Source organism: Rhinolophus sinicus, linkage group LG10 (genome assembly GCF_036562045.2).
Source record: "Rhinolophus sinicus isolate RSC01 linkage group LG10, ASM3656204v1, whole genome shotgun sequence".
Taxonomy (NCBI): Eukaryota; Metazoa; Chordata; class Mammalia; order Chiroptera; family Rhinolophidae; genus Rhinolophus; species Rhinolophus sinicus.
This window is the reverse complement of record NC_133759.1, coordinates 96,652,366-96,667,314: the sequence shown is the minus strand read 5'-3', so window position 1 is coordinate 96,667,314 and position 14,949 is coordinate 96,652,366. Positions and strand designations below refer to the sequence as shown.

General features: G+C 44.9%; 1 protein-coding gene across 5 annotated transcripts in view; it reads left to right on the top strand.

Moving 5' to 3' along the window:
* Positions 1-14,949, top strand: part of ATP10B (ATPase phospholipid transporting 10B (putative)) — a 316,187-nt gene that overhangs the window by 283,311 nt on the left and 17,927 nt on the right. For all 5 annotated transcript variants that reach the window (XM_074313866.1, XM_074313867.1, XM_019740727.2 and 2 more), the window contains 5 exons: positions 1,757-1,941; positions 4,271-4,592; positions 7,358-7,434; positions 8,732-8,857; positions 14,010-14,210. In XM_074313866.1, coding sequence (XP_074169967.1) covers positions 1,757-1,941; positions 4,271-4,592; positions 7,358-7,434; positions 8,732-8,857; positions 14,010-14,210 — 911 coding nt within the window. The remainder of the gene's footprint in view (positions 1-1,756; positions 1,942-4,270; positions 4,593-7,357; positions 7,435-8,731; positions 8,858-14,009; positions 14,211-14,949) is intronic.

The window sequence follows — 14,949 nt, the reverse complement described above, 5'->3', positions numbered from 1 at the left end:
ACACTGGCCACACGACAGGAGCTTTCTTTCATCTTGGAAAGCAATGCTGAGCTGGAGACGAGGGCCAAGTTTTGCTGTGTGCCCAGGGACACATCCCCGCACGCCTGTGAGCCTTAGCTTCTCCTTTGGATAAAACACACTCCTCCCAGCAGCCCAGCCAGGCCAGGTGCATGGGGAAAGACCCAGTGTCACTGTAATAAAAAAGTTTTCTCTTTGTATATAAAGCTAGCAGCATGATTTGGTAAGATGGGTGACAAGAGTTTTGCTCCCCACCTCCTCCAGCCTTTTGTTTCCTGTGTTTCCACTGAGGGGCCTTTTCCTGCTTCCTCACAGGCCTCCTTGAAAGCTGGCCACGGGGACTCAGGTTAACAGGACCCAGAGGACAGCTAGACCAGACAGCTCTATCCCACCGCACCAGGCCACCATTAGGGCACTGACCCCGTCCTTGCCCCCTGAGATTTCTTTTGTTTGGGGGAGCACTGATCTCGGGGTGAGAAGTGCTCCTCCGCTGGTCCTGCGAGAAAGAGAACACACTTGTCAGGACCTGTCAGCTTCCTTGGCTGGGAAATGCTTTCACAGCCTTCCTGTTTCATTTTCTCTTTCACACAAATAAATGTGTTTTGCCTCCTCTCCCCCTTCACTCTGCCTCCCTGTAATATAAATCAGCTTCAGAGTCTCACCCTCCAGGCTAACCCTTGGAGGGAAAGATGAGACTCGAACCATCGCTCTTCCTGCGGTTGTTTACCTGCGTGTTTGGGCCTCAAATAGAAAACAGGCACATTTCAGGATAGTGAGGTGGTTTTTCTTCCTTCAGGGTGGCTTGGGAAGGAGAGGGCTGGGGGAAGAGATTTCATCTTGCCACCAAGAAACTGCCATGCCATTACAAAGCTGCCTTGCATTCACGCTCGGTCCCCCAACGTAAAATGACCTTTTCACTATGCATCCCGTGTAACTGCTTTGCCACCCTATTGTCATTCAGAATTATTAAAAGAAATGAAATGCCTTGCCCCTGCCCAGAGTGAAATGGGTAGCCATTCGTCTGTGATCTGAAATGAATCTCAATTTCAGTGCTGGTTTATTTTTGCTTAATCGCTGAGCGACTAAACATTATTTGGGTATATATTCAATATTTGGGTATATATTCATCAGGGTTGGTGCAAAGCTTGAGATGATTCAAAAATTATGGAATCTGCATGTTTAATTGCTTCCAACCATAGTGTCAAAAACCTGAGTCTCTGTTAATTCTACTGTGATCCGTTGCAAAGCAAAGATTTCAGTCTCTCCACTCCCATTTCCTCTATGCCATCAGCTCTCCTGCTCAGCCTCCAAGTGTTAGTCCGGAATTCATCCTCCTTCCTCCAAACTTTAGTCCATTCTCTAGAATGATCTTCGTAAAAGTCAAAACTGATCCTGTCACTCTCCAGCCTAAGTCCCTGTAATAGCTTTCTTGGCTGTCACATAAATCCCTTCGCGCCCTGACCAGGCTCTGTGAGATGTTCTCCTGGTATACGTTCACGTGGCACCCTGGGCTTCTCTCCTCGCACAGCTCAGTTGTAAATCCTCACTCAACAGGCCTTGAGACCTGAGAGGGTAGGAACCAGCTCTGTTTATTCCCCTGCTGCATCCTGGGTGCTTTCCACAGCCTAGAACATGGAAGATACTTCATAATCTTTGCCTGGCTTGATAGGGCTTTGGGGAAATTAAGCCGCTACTTTTTCACGATAAATGAGATCTCTGGTGTCCTTGATCACTCCAGGAGCCACTGGGATCGAAGACCGGCTACAGGAAGGAGTTCCAGACACAGTCGCTGCTCTGCGGGAAGCTGGGATCCAGCTCTGGGTCTTGACTGGAGATAAGCAGGAGACAGCAGTCAATATCGCCTATTCCTGCAAACTGTTACATCAGACCGACACTGTTTACTCCATTAACACAGAAAGTCAGGTGAGGCCAAAGTTTCTGGGCCTATGAAGAGTACCCCCTAGGCCAGCAGGAAACAGGCTTATAGGTGGGATTTGGGTATGCGGGGAAGCACCCTTACCCCAAATCTCAGAGCTCAGAGGGCCCTGGAAGTTATCCTCTACCTCATCCCAACACATGGTTGACCAGTATATTTATATTATGTCCAGCAGTACATATTAGAAAGTGCTGCCTCTCCCGAATTCCACCTTAGACCCAGTCTCCCCATTCTACAGATGAGGAAACTGAAACCACTGAGGCTAAGTCACCTGCCCAGGGTCACCCATGTAGTTTCTGATTGACTGAGTCTAGAATGCTGTTCTCCCATAGGCTAGTACTGTTTGCCATACTGTGTGCTCACAGAACCTCAATCGTTGGTTTATTATACTTTAGATTAACTCTTCCATTGAAAACGCCTTGATTCAATTGAAATTATTCTGAGTTTAATATTCCAGCTCCAATTAGTAAGTCAAATTGGTTTGACACAGAATGAAACCTGAAGGGAATGACACATGAGACCAGTACATTTTGATGGGATGGGAGAGCGAAAGAGATAAGCAAAGTTCTAAAACAATGATTTTTCAGCCCAAATAGGTTGTGGATGACACGGAGCAAGGTTTGGAGAAAGGACTGTGTAGAGTCTGAAGAAATGTATTCAAAGTTGTTACAATTTTATATTTAGAAGGAAAAATCTGTTTTCACAATGTAACTGCAGAAAGTAAACTACCACGGGCTTCTTGGCTGATGAATATGAGAAGTGGGCATTGAGTTGTGTGCTGCAATCATCAGAAGAGAGTGGGTTAGAGGTGGAGTGTTAACACGGAAAGCGCTGTGTTACAGGGGTGGAGACCTAGAGCATGCCGAGGGGAGGATGGAGAAGAGGAAGTTGGGAAAGGGTGAGACAGGCACTGGAAAAGAAGCTGAGGGGTGATAGAATCTCACACTTCCAATTTTGCCTGAGGCTGATCTTGACCCAGAATAGAAGTTTCCAAAGTTTAAAGTTAAGTTTTCATTCCATGAAGAATCCATATACACATATTAAATAAAAATAAAAAAAAGGTAGTATATACTATGGAAAGTGCCTGAGGCCCTTCACAAGAATTGGAAAAGGCATTCACTTTCTTGTCAGGTACACAGATTATGCTATGATTAGATTAAACGGCGAATTTTCAAAATGAAAATAATCTCAGGGAAATATATGACGTTAATATTACACTTAGGAGAGAAAGTAATTTGCATCTTGCTTGAGTGCTTGATCTCTGTAATAGTGTTGATGTCTGCCTGCCCCGCTGACAAAGGAAATTTTGTTTGCAATGATCATTTCCCTCCAGGAGATTCCAAAAGAAGGATCTCACAAATTTGTGAGTCAGCCAGTCTGAGGGGAGGGCGGGGTGGAGTGGGTTTCTGTAGGTTGTTAAATGCAATGCATTCCTGTAGGAAGCTGAAGATGCTTGCTCATTAATTAGTCAAAGTTCCTAAGGGACAGTGGGCCACCCTCCATGGTGAGTTCAGTCACTGTCAACTCTTTTAAAGCTGTCCAAGACCTTCCAATGGATGTTAGGTCCTGCCCACACACCTGGGCCCACTGAACCAGGAAGATGAGTCTTCTCCATCTTCTGGTCTGGGGAAAAGGTGTAGGTACCTGGATATGTTAGGACAGAAACTGGGGAAATCCGTTCTAAATCTCAGATTTATTTAAACCTCAGTTTCATGTAATTACATATTCAGTGGAGATGTCCTCCAGGGGTTTTAATCTGCCTAATTCATTATAAATTTATTTAGGGCTACTGTTTCCTTGTTGTGCATCTTAAAGCTTTAAACAGGTTAGAGGACCTATCTAGACCTCAGGGTGTGCATCTATAAGATGAAAGAATTACTAACCAATCACTGGAAGTGGTAATGTCAAGAAATATTCTGAGGAACAGAGAAGAACTGAAATGACTTGTAAGAAATAGGACACGTTATACCAGCGTGACGTGTTGTTATTTACCATCAGATTAACGTGACGTATTCTCTTATACCATCCCCGTATTAGTCCCCATGTTGCTGAGCGATTTCCATTCCCATTCCCAACCAGTCCCTCCTCTTCAGGCCATTAATTTGATTCCAAATTAATATTGCTTTGATGCTGTTTGAAATACTACAGAGAAATGTAAAATAAGAGAATGATTCCTAGGTAATCATTCGTAGGTGGGTAGAGTTTTGTGGTGGGTAGAGTTTTATAACTATTTTGCTAAAGTACACAAGGAGATTGCCAGCCTACGTTTCCAACATTGCGTACTAATACCAAATCTATTATTCTGACTCTTTTTAGGAAACCTGTGAATCTATCCTCAACTGTGTCTTGGAAGAGGTAAAGCAATGTCATGGACCACGGAAGCCAGCCCGCAAGTTCTTTGGGTTCCACCTGCCTTCTGAGACACCTCCCCCCACCTCAGGAGCTACGGTGCCAGAAGTTGGATTGGTCATTGATGGGAAGACACTGAACGCCATTTTCCAGGGAAAGCTGGAGAAGACATTTCTGGAGTTGACTCAGTACTGCCGATCTGTCCTGTGCTGCCGCTCCACCCCCCTCCAGAAGAAGATGATAGTCAAGCTGGTGCGAGACAAGTTGAGCGTCATGACCCTTTCCATAGGTATCCGTCATTCTGAGATGTGGGTGGCGGCTTCACAAGGCTGACCCGACAAGAGGCCTGGATCAGAGGTGGGGGATCAGGTATCAAAGTCAAGACGCTTAGGCTGAGGACCACTGTCTGAGAGGTAGAGAGTTCACAGTGACCATCAAGATGAAGGCGATGAAGCAGCAGCTAAGCAGCATGGGAGACTGAATCCAAGTTCTCAGGATTAGCAGGTCAGCTAAGGAAAAACAGGACTTAGGTGGAGGGCAAAGCCAAGAGGGACCTCAAATGCAGAACACCCAGGTAGCTCAATAACATACACTCAGCCAATTCAATTCTGGGGCATAAACCATTTCCACTGCCCCTTCAATACTTAACACATGGCAAAATACTGAACCCCAGGTGTTTGTGAATTTGATATTCTGCTGAGTGTTGATAGCTGGTGGGGAGATTTTACAAACTGGACCTGTCCCATATTTAATTTTGTATGTTCTTTTCTAAACAGAAGGCCCAGCACAAAGCATGCGTTCAATTAAGTGCTGGCTTGTTGGTTGATGAAGAATTCTTCATAGGAAAGTACATTTTAATCATGGATGAGGCAGATAAATGAAAACTGTACTTATTGCAAACCTTCCAGGAACAACCAAATGTGATTTACAAAAATCTCCATGATCTGGTCTCCATTAACCCTGCAGCCATCTTTCTCACCACAGCCACTTCCTTCCTCTCCCCAACAGTCAGCACTCCACGTTCCCACCAAATGCAACTGCTTCCTGTTCTCCATGAGCTTTGTCCTATATCTCTCACTTCCAAGCCTCTGCACCAGCTGCTTCCTCTTGTAAAACCCTCCTTCCTCCACTCTTACCTAACATTCCTTTTCTGTGGGAGCTCTCGCAGTACACAGCCTTCATAGCTCCAAAGTACTGTCATGCTTTCTATGGCCTGCTCAGGAGACCATTAGTTCTTTGTGTGGAGGGACAATGTCAGTCTTATTCACCATTTCATTCTACACTCAGCACATACCAAGAATATAGTAACGACTGCATTCATCTGGGGACATTCTTACAGATAGTTCCTGGTTCTCTTCCTCTATACAGACATGGGAAGAAGATATTTTCTTTCCTGGAATTCCAAATAAGAGACTTATTATGCATTGTTTTTTTTCTCCTGGTCTTCAGGTAAAAGCAGTTTAAAAAGGGGCGGGGGGAATGGGGATAGATAGAATACAAGCAGCAGAGTTTTAGGGACTGCATTCTAATTTCATTCCCCTGAATTGTCCTCTTCAAAACTTCAGACACACACGAGTCAATAGACCAGGATTGATTCCCTGAGGTAAGAGACTGACTTCACTCCTATAGCAACAGAAACAAAACCAGCAGGGCGAGAAATAGCGTGATTATACACCTCCACTCCTACTGGTCTGCTAACAGAAGAGGTTAACGGGTGGATTTGTTCTGCCCTGGGGAAGATTAAAAGTATGCATTGCTCTGCTATCAAGAAAAAAATCATTATGAGAATAATGGCTACTTCTAATGACAAAATGTTTAAGATCAATCAATGTTGTTGCCAAATAATTAGAGGAAGAAAATTCTCTTCCCCCAATTCCAAATTTTCTACAATGTCTAATAGAAATGTAGTTGCAGATTAGTATGAGAGCCTCCTGGTAAAAGAGGTGAGGTCAGGAGATGAAGGCAATACCGTCTACAAACCATGGTCCACAGGCGGAATCCAGCCCATTGTGTGTTTTTATAGGGATGCTGAGAATGGTTTTTATTTTTCTAAATGTAAGGACAGTTGTTCAGTTTTGCTACTTGGCTCACAAAGCCTAAAATATTTACTATTTGGCCCTTTACAGAAAAAGTTTGCTCAACTCTAGCCTCAAAGATAAAGCGTTAGGAAGAGCCAGGTTTGTGGGGAAGACCTCGCTGTAGAGAGCTGTGCCGTTGAAAACAGGTGCCACCCAGCTATCTGTGGCTAGTTAAGTTTACAATCAAAATCGAATTTCACCAGCCACGTTTCAATAGTCAGATGCGGCTAGTGGGTTCCATATTGGACAGTAAAGACATAGGACATCTCCATCATTACAGAAAAATCTGTTTGACAGTGCTGGCCCTCACTTCCTGTTTCCTGAATTAGTTCATTGGACGGGAACTCAGTGTGACTAAGTGTAGCTCAACCAAACAATTAGTCAATCCCCGTTTTCTATATTCAGAAACTAAACTGAATGTCATCCCTGTCCGTGGACATCACTGACGATCTCTGATGATTTAGCTGTCCAAACAGCCCCGCTGCCTTGCTATGGTCAGTAGTTTATGTTAAACTGAGTTGGGGAAGGTATTCGAGCCGTGGGATCAGATCTCAGTTCCAGTTTTCCTGGGTCCCTTCACTAGTTTGGATTACTCTGGCCGAGTCCTATATTGCACACATTTTCCATTTGCTCCTCAGTAAACTCCATTGTGGCATTTGTGAAAGCTTTTTGTGTAAATTGTAAAGCACTGTTCAAGCCTCACTTATTCACCATTGTATTCCCAATACCTAGCATTGTGCTTAGTATTTGTTGAATGATAAAGAAAAAGTAGGGCTTCTTGTTCAAAGAAGAAAAGACATCTCTCAAGCCAAAGACTGTAGGAATTAACTTTTCTTGTAGCGCTATTCAGAGCAATGTTAAAGGATTCAATTATATATAAATGGGACACTTTAGAACCACTGGTATAAAACCCTTCTCAGGGTCCCACAGCAGTTGGACCAGGAATAAAGATACCTCATGACCTCTCTTCTTTCAGGTGATGGAGCAAATGACGTAAGCATGATTCAAGCTGCTGATATTGGGATTGGAATATCTGGACAGGAAGGCATGCAGGTACTGGTCCCTTAAACTGTCATTTTTATTCCTTATTCTCCTCTATCCTTAATGGAAAATGAAGGCATTCCTCTCAGTGTTAGGGGAAATTCTCCCTGAGAGCTTTGCAGAATTATCATCTGAAAGTCAGGGGGCTTCCCATCTATACATACGTAACACCCATCACCACCTCCCTGCAACTCTGTCCTTCAAAATACAAGGAGACCAAAAGATGCCCGGCCTTTTACAGACAGCTGGTGATACCCGTATTCTAACGCCACATAGTACCCAACCATTCAGGGAAGTCTAAGCCTTCCTCTGATTCCACGCTTTCCTCCCTAGAACCTTCCCCCACATCCAAAGTTACAATGCCCTCCATGAGCAGCGCCAGAAATAAGGACACTTGAAACCATTTTGCAATTGCCTGGTTAGTCTTGATGTCTAGATTGACCTATAAATTGCTTGGTACACTTCGATAGTGTACCTAACTTATTGAAAATCCAGCTTGGAACAAGCATACCAACTTGACCTGCTAATGCTTCCTATTAAAACAGACCCTACGTGTGTCTGTGAACCATTAACAACTGTATTCCCACCACCAGTGCAGACAGTAGGCATTGTCTGAATTTGTTGGTGAAGGTGAAAAAACACTGCGACCTTTTGAGTACCTAGCTTATGCCGGCATTCTATTAGGCGCTTACATTTATAATCCCAATTAATGTTGACAATCACCAAAACCCTGTGTATTTGGGATTGTTATTCCATTTTTTCAGATGAGGAAACTCAGGTTGAGAGAGGTTAAACAGCCTGACCAAGATTCATACCAGGATTTATAACCAGGATTGTCCAAACCTCATGCTCTTAACAGTACTAGGAACTGTGTCTCGTGCTGAGTAATCCCAAGGGCAGAAGACACATTCCAGCTGAGAGTGGAGCGAATGGCCTGCCTCAGGTGGTGGCCAAAGGGGTTCAGAGGTTTAAAGATTACTTGCCTGGAAGCCCCTACTCTCTGGTTAATCATTGAATCCTTAGCATGGTGCCTGACACAGACTGGGCCACAATAAATGCTTATTGGATAAAGGATGAACGGCCAAAGGAGACCACTGGCCCCTTGTGACCTCCGCTTAATGGAATCTAGTGAGGTTTGGATTTCCCAGAGGAAAGGGTGGGGTGTCAGAATCCAAAGAGCCCCATCATTACAAAGGGCCTGTCAGACCCTACTAGCTGTGGCCCCAGAACAAAGCACCGGCCTCAAGGGAGCCTCCTTGGTGCACTGGCAGCCATGGATGGACGCTGATGCCTGTGTTCTGCCTCTCAGGCCGTCATGTCCAGCGACTTCGCCATCTCCCGCTTCAGACACCTCCAGAAGTTGCTGCTTGTGCACGGCCACTGGTGTTACGCGCGGCTAGCCAGGATGGTGGTGTACTACTTCTACAAGAACGTGGTGAGCAGCCTATGGGGACCCCACCCTGGGTCTTGGGAGTCTGCGGGGGACCCGCTCTGCCCGGTGGTAGACAGACAAAGCATCTCGGCACGAGGGAAGGAGTCAGGCTGACCCAGATTTTGAATCCCGACACTGCCCCTTACTAGCTCTGTGACCTTGGGCATGACAATGCACTTCTCTGGGCCTCAATTTCTTCCTTGATAAAATGGGGCGAACGCCACCTATTTTGTGACGTCATTGTGAGGGTTGGCGATCCTGTATGAAAAGCACCTGGCACCTGGGAGGCAGCATGAGCAGTTACAAACATGGACTCTGGAGTCACACATATTTGGTTCAAGTTTAGGCTCCTGTATTTGTAATGGCCCCATACCCTAGTTCCGCCGTCTGTAAAGTGGAGCTGGTAACAGTGCCTTGTCACGTGTTGCCTATGAAGATTAAATGAGAGCTTGTATGGAAAGTGATTGGCACGTAGACATTGCCCTCGTAAAGTTAGCCAGTATCTTTTTTCATTGTGCTGCTGTTGTTACTCTTAGAGGGACTCCATAAGTGAGATTTATTTTCTGACTGCAAAGGAGGCGTTGAAGAATTAGTGTGACTTTTCTCTTAGATTCCCTCCCCAGAGAATGCCACCGAATGCAAGACCCATACCCTATCCCTTGGGAGAATAAAGGTAAATGTTCAGGACAGAGTCTTTGGCTTCCACCTGAGACCCTCCATATCGTTTCCCAACGGGGAGTTCATAGAGGTCAGGACACTGAAGGAAATTCCTATTGGCAAAAATGTTTAGAGGAGAGGGAGGTCATCTGGGTTTTAGTCTTGCCCGACTCTAGCATGCTGTGTGAACTTGGACGAGTCAATTAACCTCTCTGAGCCTTGGTCCTCTCATCAATAATATGAGGAGACTATAACTCTCTGTCCCTAGAACTATGATCAAGAGGCTTTAGTTTCAGAGCTCTGGAATGCACGTAGCACGATACAAACACAATCATGTGAAGATATTGTTTCTCCTAAAAAAATATGTTGATTTCTGTCTTGTGATGAGGGTCCAAAGCAGGCCCGCACCAGCTGATGTATTAAAACTGTTAGGGGCTCTTGTTTGAAAAGCCTTGATTAGCGGTAGGTATAGGAAGCAGTCAATAGCATTGCTGTGCTAAGGGAGGGAACAAGGGCCTGGGCTTTTCATTATCGAGTTCAAGGACTTTTGATTTTTGAATAATCCCCAAAAGTCTCCAAATAGAACCTATTCCAATTTGCATAAGGAAAAAGGAAGGATTAAGACCAGAGTGATGGAAGAGAAACACATGAGCCAAGTGGCTGCTAAAAAGTATATTATTTTTCCTCTTGCCCCATTCTCCCAGTCCTGCTTTCAGGTACTGTCAGTTATCCTCACTCAGGAGTGACCGTTTTTGTGCAAATATATATATAGTATATATATATTGTGTGTGTGTGAGTATATGTGTATATATACATATATACATATATACATGTATGTATATGTATGTATATATGTGCATATACATATATGTATATATATACACACACATGTACATGTATATAGAAAGAGCATGGCAAGAAATGTTCATTTGATACACTGAATGGTAATATTTCAGCATGTCTATGCAAAGTCACTCACTGACTTGAAATCATTCTCAGCATGAGAGACTATTAGAATTCAAAATCCCCCTGTTTATTTATTGATTTTTGGGGGGAGGGGCTTCCAAAGGAATCACTCTTTTGCATAAGCACTTCTCTGCATTAAATTTGTGAAAAGGAAAGGAAACGTTTTCAGCCAGCCATGCTTTCAAAGCCTAAATGATATTTATTTCCAGCCCAATGCCATGCTCAGAATTGTGACACTAACACCGCATTATCTTCCTATTGCAATTAGAGGGTGGAGAACTATGACTTCCACATTTGAAACCAATGTCAGAGGGGATTAAAACCCTGCCTGCTCTGCAATGTGAGCGATGAATTCATTACTGCACTGGGAGCTTCTTGGGAGGCCAGGCAGGTGCCCAATCTCAGCGATGCCACCCGCGGGTTCAGTATATTTTCTCCAAGGTGGCAAGACTCCAGCCAGGCAGAGGAAGTGGAAATAAGTAACAGGGTCTCGGAGGAGGAAAGCACTCCTTCATGTTAACACTCCAGCACGCGTGTGAGGAGAACAGAACCACACGAATGGTTGTTCAAATCATTACTGACCATCTACTATGTCAGGGGCATTACCAGGCACTGGCTATGCAGACAGAGGCGGTCCCTGCTCTTAGGAGGCTTACAGCCTACATTGGGGTTCAGCAAACGTACTCTGCAAAGGGCCAGAGAACAAATGTTGTCAGCTTTGGGGGCCATCCAGCCTCTGTCGCACCTACTCAGCTCCTGTGTGGCGACAGGAAAGCAGGTATAGACAAGAGGCAAATGAACTGATGTGGCATTGTCCCAGTACTCACGCTGGCTTGGGCCTGCAGGATGTAGGTTGTCATCTCCTGGTCTCACTAAATCTTGCTTCTCAAACTATGGGCTTTGGACAGGGAGCTTTAGCATCATCTGGGCACTTGTTACCCCAGACTTGCTAACCCAGAATCTGCATTTTTTAATAAAATCCCCATGGTTCCTGTGAGTCTTAAAGATTAACAAGCGCTAGCATAGAGGAAAAGAAATTAATTTTAAAACTATCTCCCTAGGGGGAAGGCAGGGTGCTATGGACCTATCACCAGGAGACTCTTAACCTAATCAACAAAGAGGAAAATAACATTTCACTTATCACATGAAAGATGGTGGAGGTAACTTGAGTTAACCAGTTTCCCTGCTAAGGAGAGGCTTGACAACCTGAGTCCTTATAGGAAAGGTTTCAGGCAATTTATTTATAGCATACCTGGTATCTAATTCCAAAAAAGAAGTGTAACTTACAGTAAAAATATGAACAGCAGTAGGGATGCTGTAAAGAAATATAGGCGTATAGAGCAGGAACCACAGAAAGGAGAGTGAATTGCACCAGGACCCTGGGATACGACGCTAAGTATTAAATGTCTGGTTCAAGCAAGCAAAGCAGTTCTCCAGGAAAGAAACTCTCCCTTTGCTCTAAATTCAGAGATCAATTTGTCAAGCAAACTTTAGAAAAAGGCCACACAGAAACCTTCAGGAACTTGTCTTCTATGGCATTTTTGTAGGAAATGAAAATTAACTTCCATAGTCTCACCCTTTTCTTCTAACGAGCCTTAATAAAAATCAATATGAAATCATAATTCAGTAAGGATCTCTCTACGGGAAACCGGGCCAAAGATATTCAAGTGCATAGCATTTTATTGCTTTAACTAGGGTTTAGTGTGTGGGGTAGGGCAAGGCACTCAGGAAATGATCGTTCTCCGACTCCCAGCTCACCAGAGTTCTCCATGCCACCCCGAGTTCTGTACTTTTTCCTTGGTACTTAATCCTGCCTGGCACTGTTTGGCAAAGCATTACCAACAGTGACATCCACCACCATCTATAGAGACCCTATAATGTAGCAGACACTGTACTAAGAACTTTATATACACATGTATAAGCAGGAGAGTAAGTGGAGTATAGGGGTTCAGAGCATATGTGTTAGAGCCAGACTGGGTTCCCATCCCAGCCCGGCTCTTCCACGTGATAGCACTGTGGCCCTAAGTAACTTACTTATGCTGTCTCTCATCTGTAACGTGGGGCTACTACCCAGCTCACAGGGTTATTGTGTGCGTAAATGAGTTAAGATGTATGAGGTGCTTAGAACAGTACCCCGTGCGTAGGAAATGCTTAATTTGTCCAGATTAAACTAGATGATGGGACAATGACAATGACAATAGCAGGTGCTAACAGCCTTGTGGGAACAGATCTCTTTCAGACCAGGAAACTTCCCACTAGTCCTCTGGGGAGAAAAGCCAAAGGATGGAGCTCCTTGGCTGGAAGAATCTCAGCATTGTCACTGCATAACCCAAAGACGGGCCGGAGAAGGCTCGGGGTGATAAGAGAACTATAGAAAGTCAGGTGCTGGTTGTACCACTTTCTGGCTCTGAACTTGGGCAAGGGGTAACTGAGTATCTTAGAGCCTCAGATTCCTCGTCTGTAGAGGGGGACTAGTAATATTGTTAACATATAACATATTAATGTAATAAATATAATAGAGTTACATTATTAATAATAATAATCTTGCAAGGTTGTTGGGACCAATTATAATGTATATCGCATACCTGGCACAAACAGAAGCTCAAATAACAATTATTGGTGTTACTAATAGTCATAATAGTAACAGGTTGTTATTATTACAAGGAGAAAGCCTCTTCAAAGCAGTAACACTGGCCTAGCAGTTAGGGGATGAGAATTCTAGCTTGAACACAAACTTGCTGAATGGCTTCTAACTACACCCTTCCCCTCGTGTGTGTCAACCACAGAGTAGAGACACTCTAGTCCTAAGTCCAGGACCAGCTGCTTACGTGACTTTGGTCAAGTCACCAAACCACACCACTATACAGTAAACAGTAATAATGACCCAGCCCATCTCAGGTGGGGCAGTCTTGAGTGGGGAAATGGCTTCACAAAACATAAAAAACCAGTTAGGCAGAAGACGTTCTTATTCACCCTTCTGAGTTACATGACCATCACGTAAGTATGAGATAAACCTTCTCGTAAGGTCATTTTCCCGCCGCTGGTCCAGTCTTTCCATCATCCCTTCCTCAGGGACATCTCTTTCTCTTATCACACCACTACTAATAACTGCTGCCTTTCAGAATCATGTGCCATAGTCTATGTACCACCATTCCCATCTGAGAGATGGCAAGGTGATGTTCAGAAAGGTTAAGCAATTTGCTCAAGGTCACACAGCTGGTAAGTAACTGGGGAGTGAAAAACAAGTCCTCTCTGCCTCCAAAACCTGTGCCCGTAACCACCACAGTATAGTTATTCTAACAAGGTCCTGAAGAACGTTTAATAGCAGTAGCAGTAACGTTAGTAGTAATAGCATCAAGAGCTGCTGCTCTAAGGAGTCGAGTTAGCTCCAATCCTTACCACACTGCATGTGTCACAAATGAGGAACCTGAAGCTCCAAGTCAGTGTGGTGCCATGTAAGAGGCTCAGCAGTGGCTGCCGAGCAGCTGGCTGCCTGTGGGTCCCCACTCTCAAGGCCATACTCTGCCCACAGTGCTATGTCAACCTGCTGTTCTGGTACCAGTTCCTGTGCGGGTTTTCTGGCTCCACCATGATCGACTACTGGCAGATGATATTCTTCAATCTCTTCTTCACCTCCTTGCCTCCTCTCGTCTTTGGCATTCTCGATAAAGACATCTCTGCGGAAACACTCCTGACATTGCCTGAGCTGTACAAGAGCGGCCAGAACTCCGAGGTAAGGGGCTCGGGCGGGCAGCGGGAGATGGCCTTGGCTTCTCCCTGGTCTCCAACTCCTCCCTGGGGGTGTCAGAGAACAAGCACTGGGCTGGGAGTCAGGAGCCCTGTGTTCTCGTCACTCGTCTGCCACTTACCCTCTGTGACCAAGTAATTTTGCTCCCCATCCATAGCCTGTTTCTCATTTGCTGTTGGGGGTGATGGGCCACACCAGTGAAAGTTTTTCCTTTTAGTGATTTCTTAATTATATCACGTGTTAGTATGGGACTGCGCTAGTTGAAGGGGGAGAGGGCCTGCAGAAAGACCACCCCGTCTTAGCCAGCTCTGCTCTCCAGGCCTTCAACAGAAACCCCTAGGACTAAAAGCTAGTTTAGGGTGAAGCATTTATAAATGAGGTCTTCTGCCTCACATCAGGGAAGGCAAACCTTGGAACTCAAGGTTACACATGGTCTAGAACTTGGTGATACCAAGTAGACTACAAGAGGCCTGAGAAGCCACCAGGTTGGTTTCTTAGAAGACCCAGAGGTGACACTGGCACCTGAATGATTTGGAAAAGGCAGACAGTGGGTACTTCAGGCAGCCAGATTGGCACAGACACAGGACAGGAGATTGGAAGCAGGAGACAGAGAAGGAACCTGCGTGCCTTGAGGAGGACCTCTGGGAAAAGGGACATCCAAATGCCTGAGAGTTCCTTTGCACCTGGGGGAAAGGAGAGCAAAGGCAGATGTGATGTTTGAGAG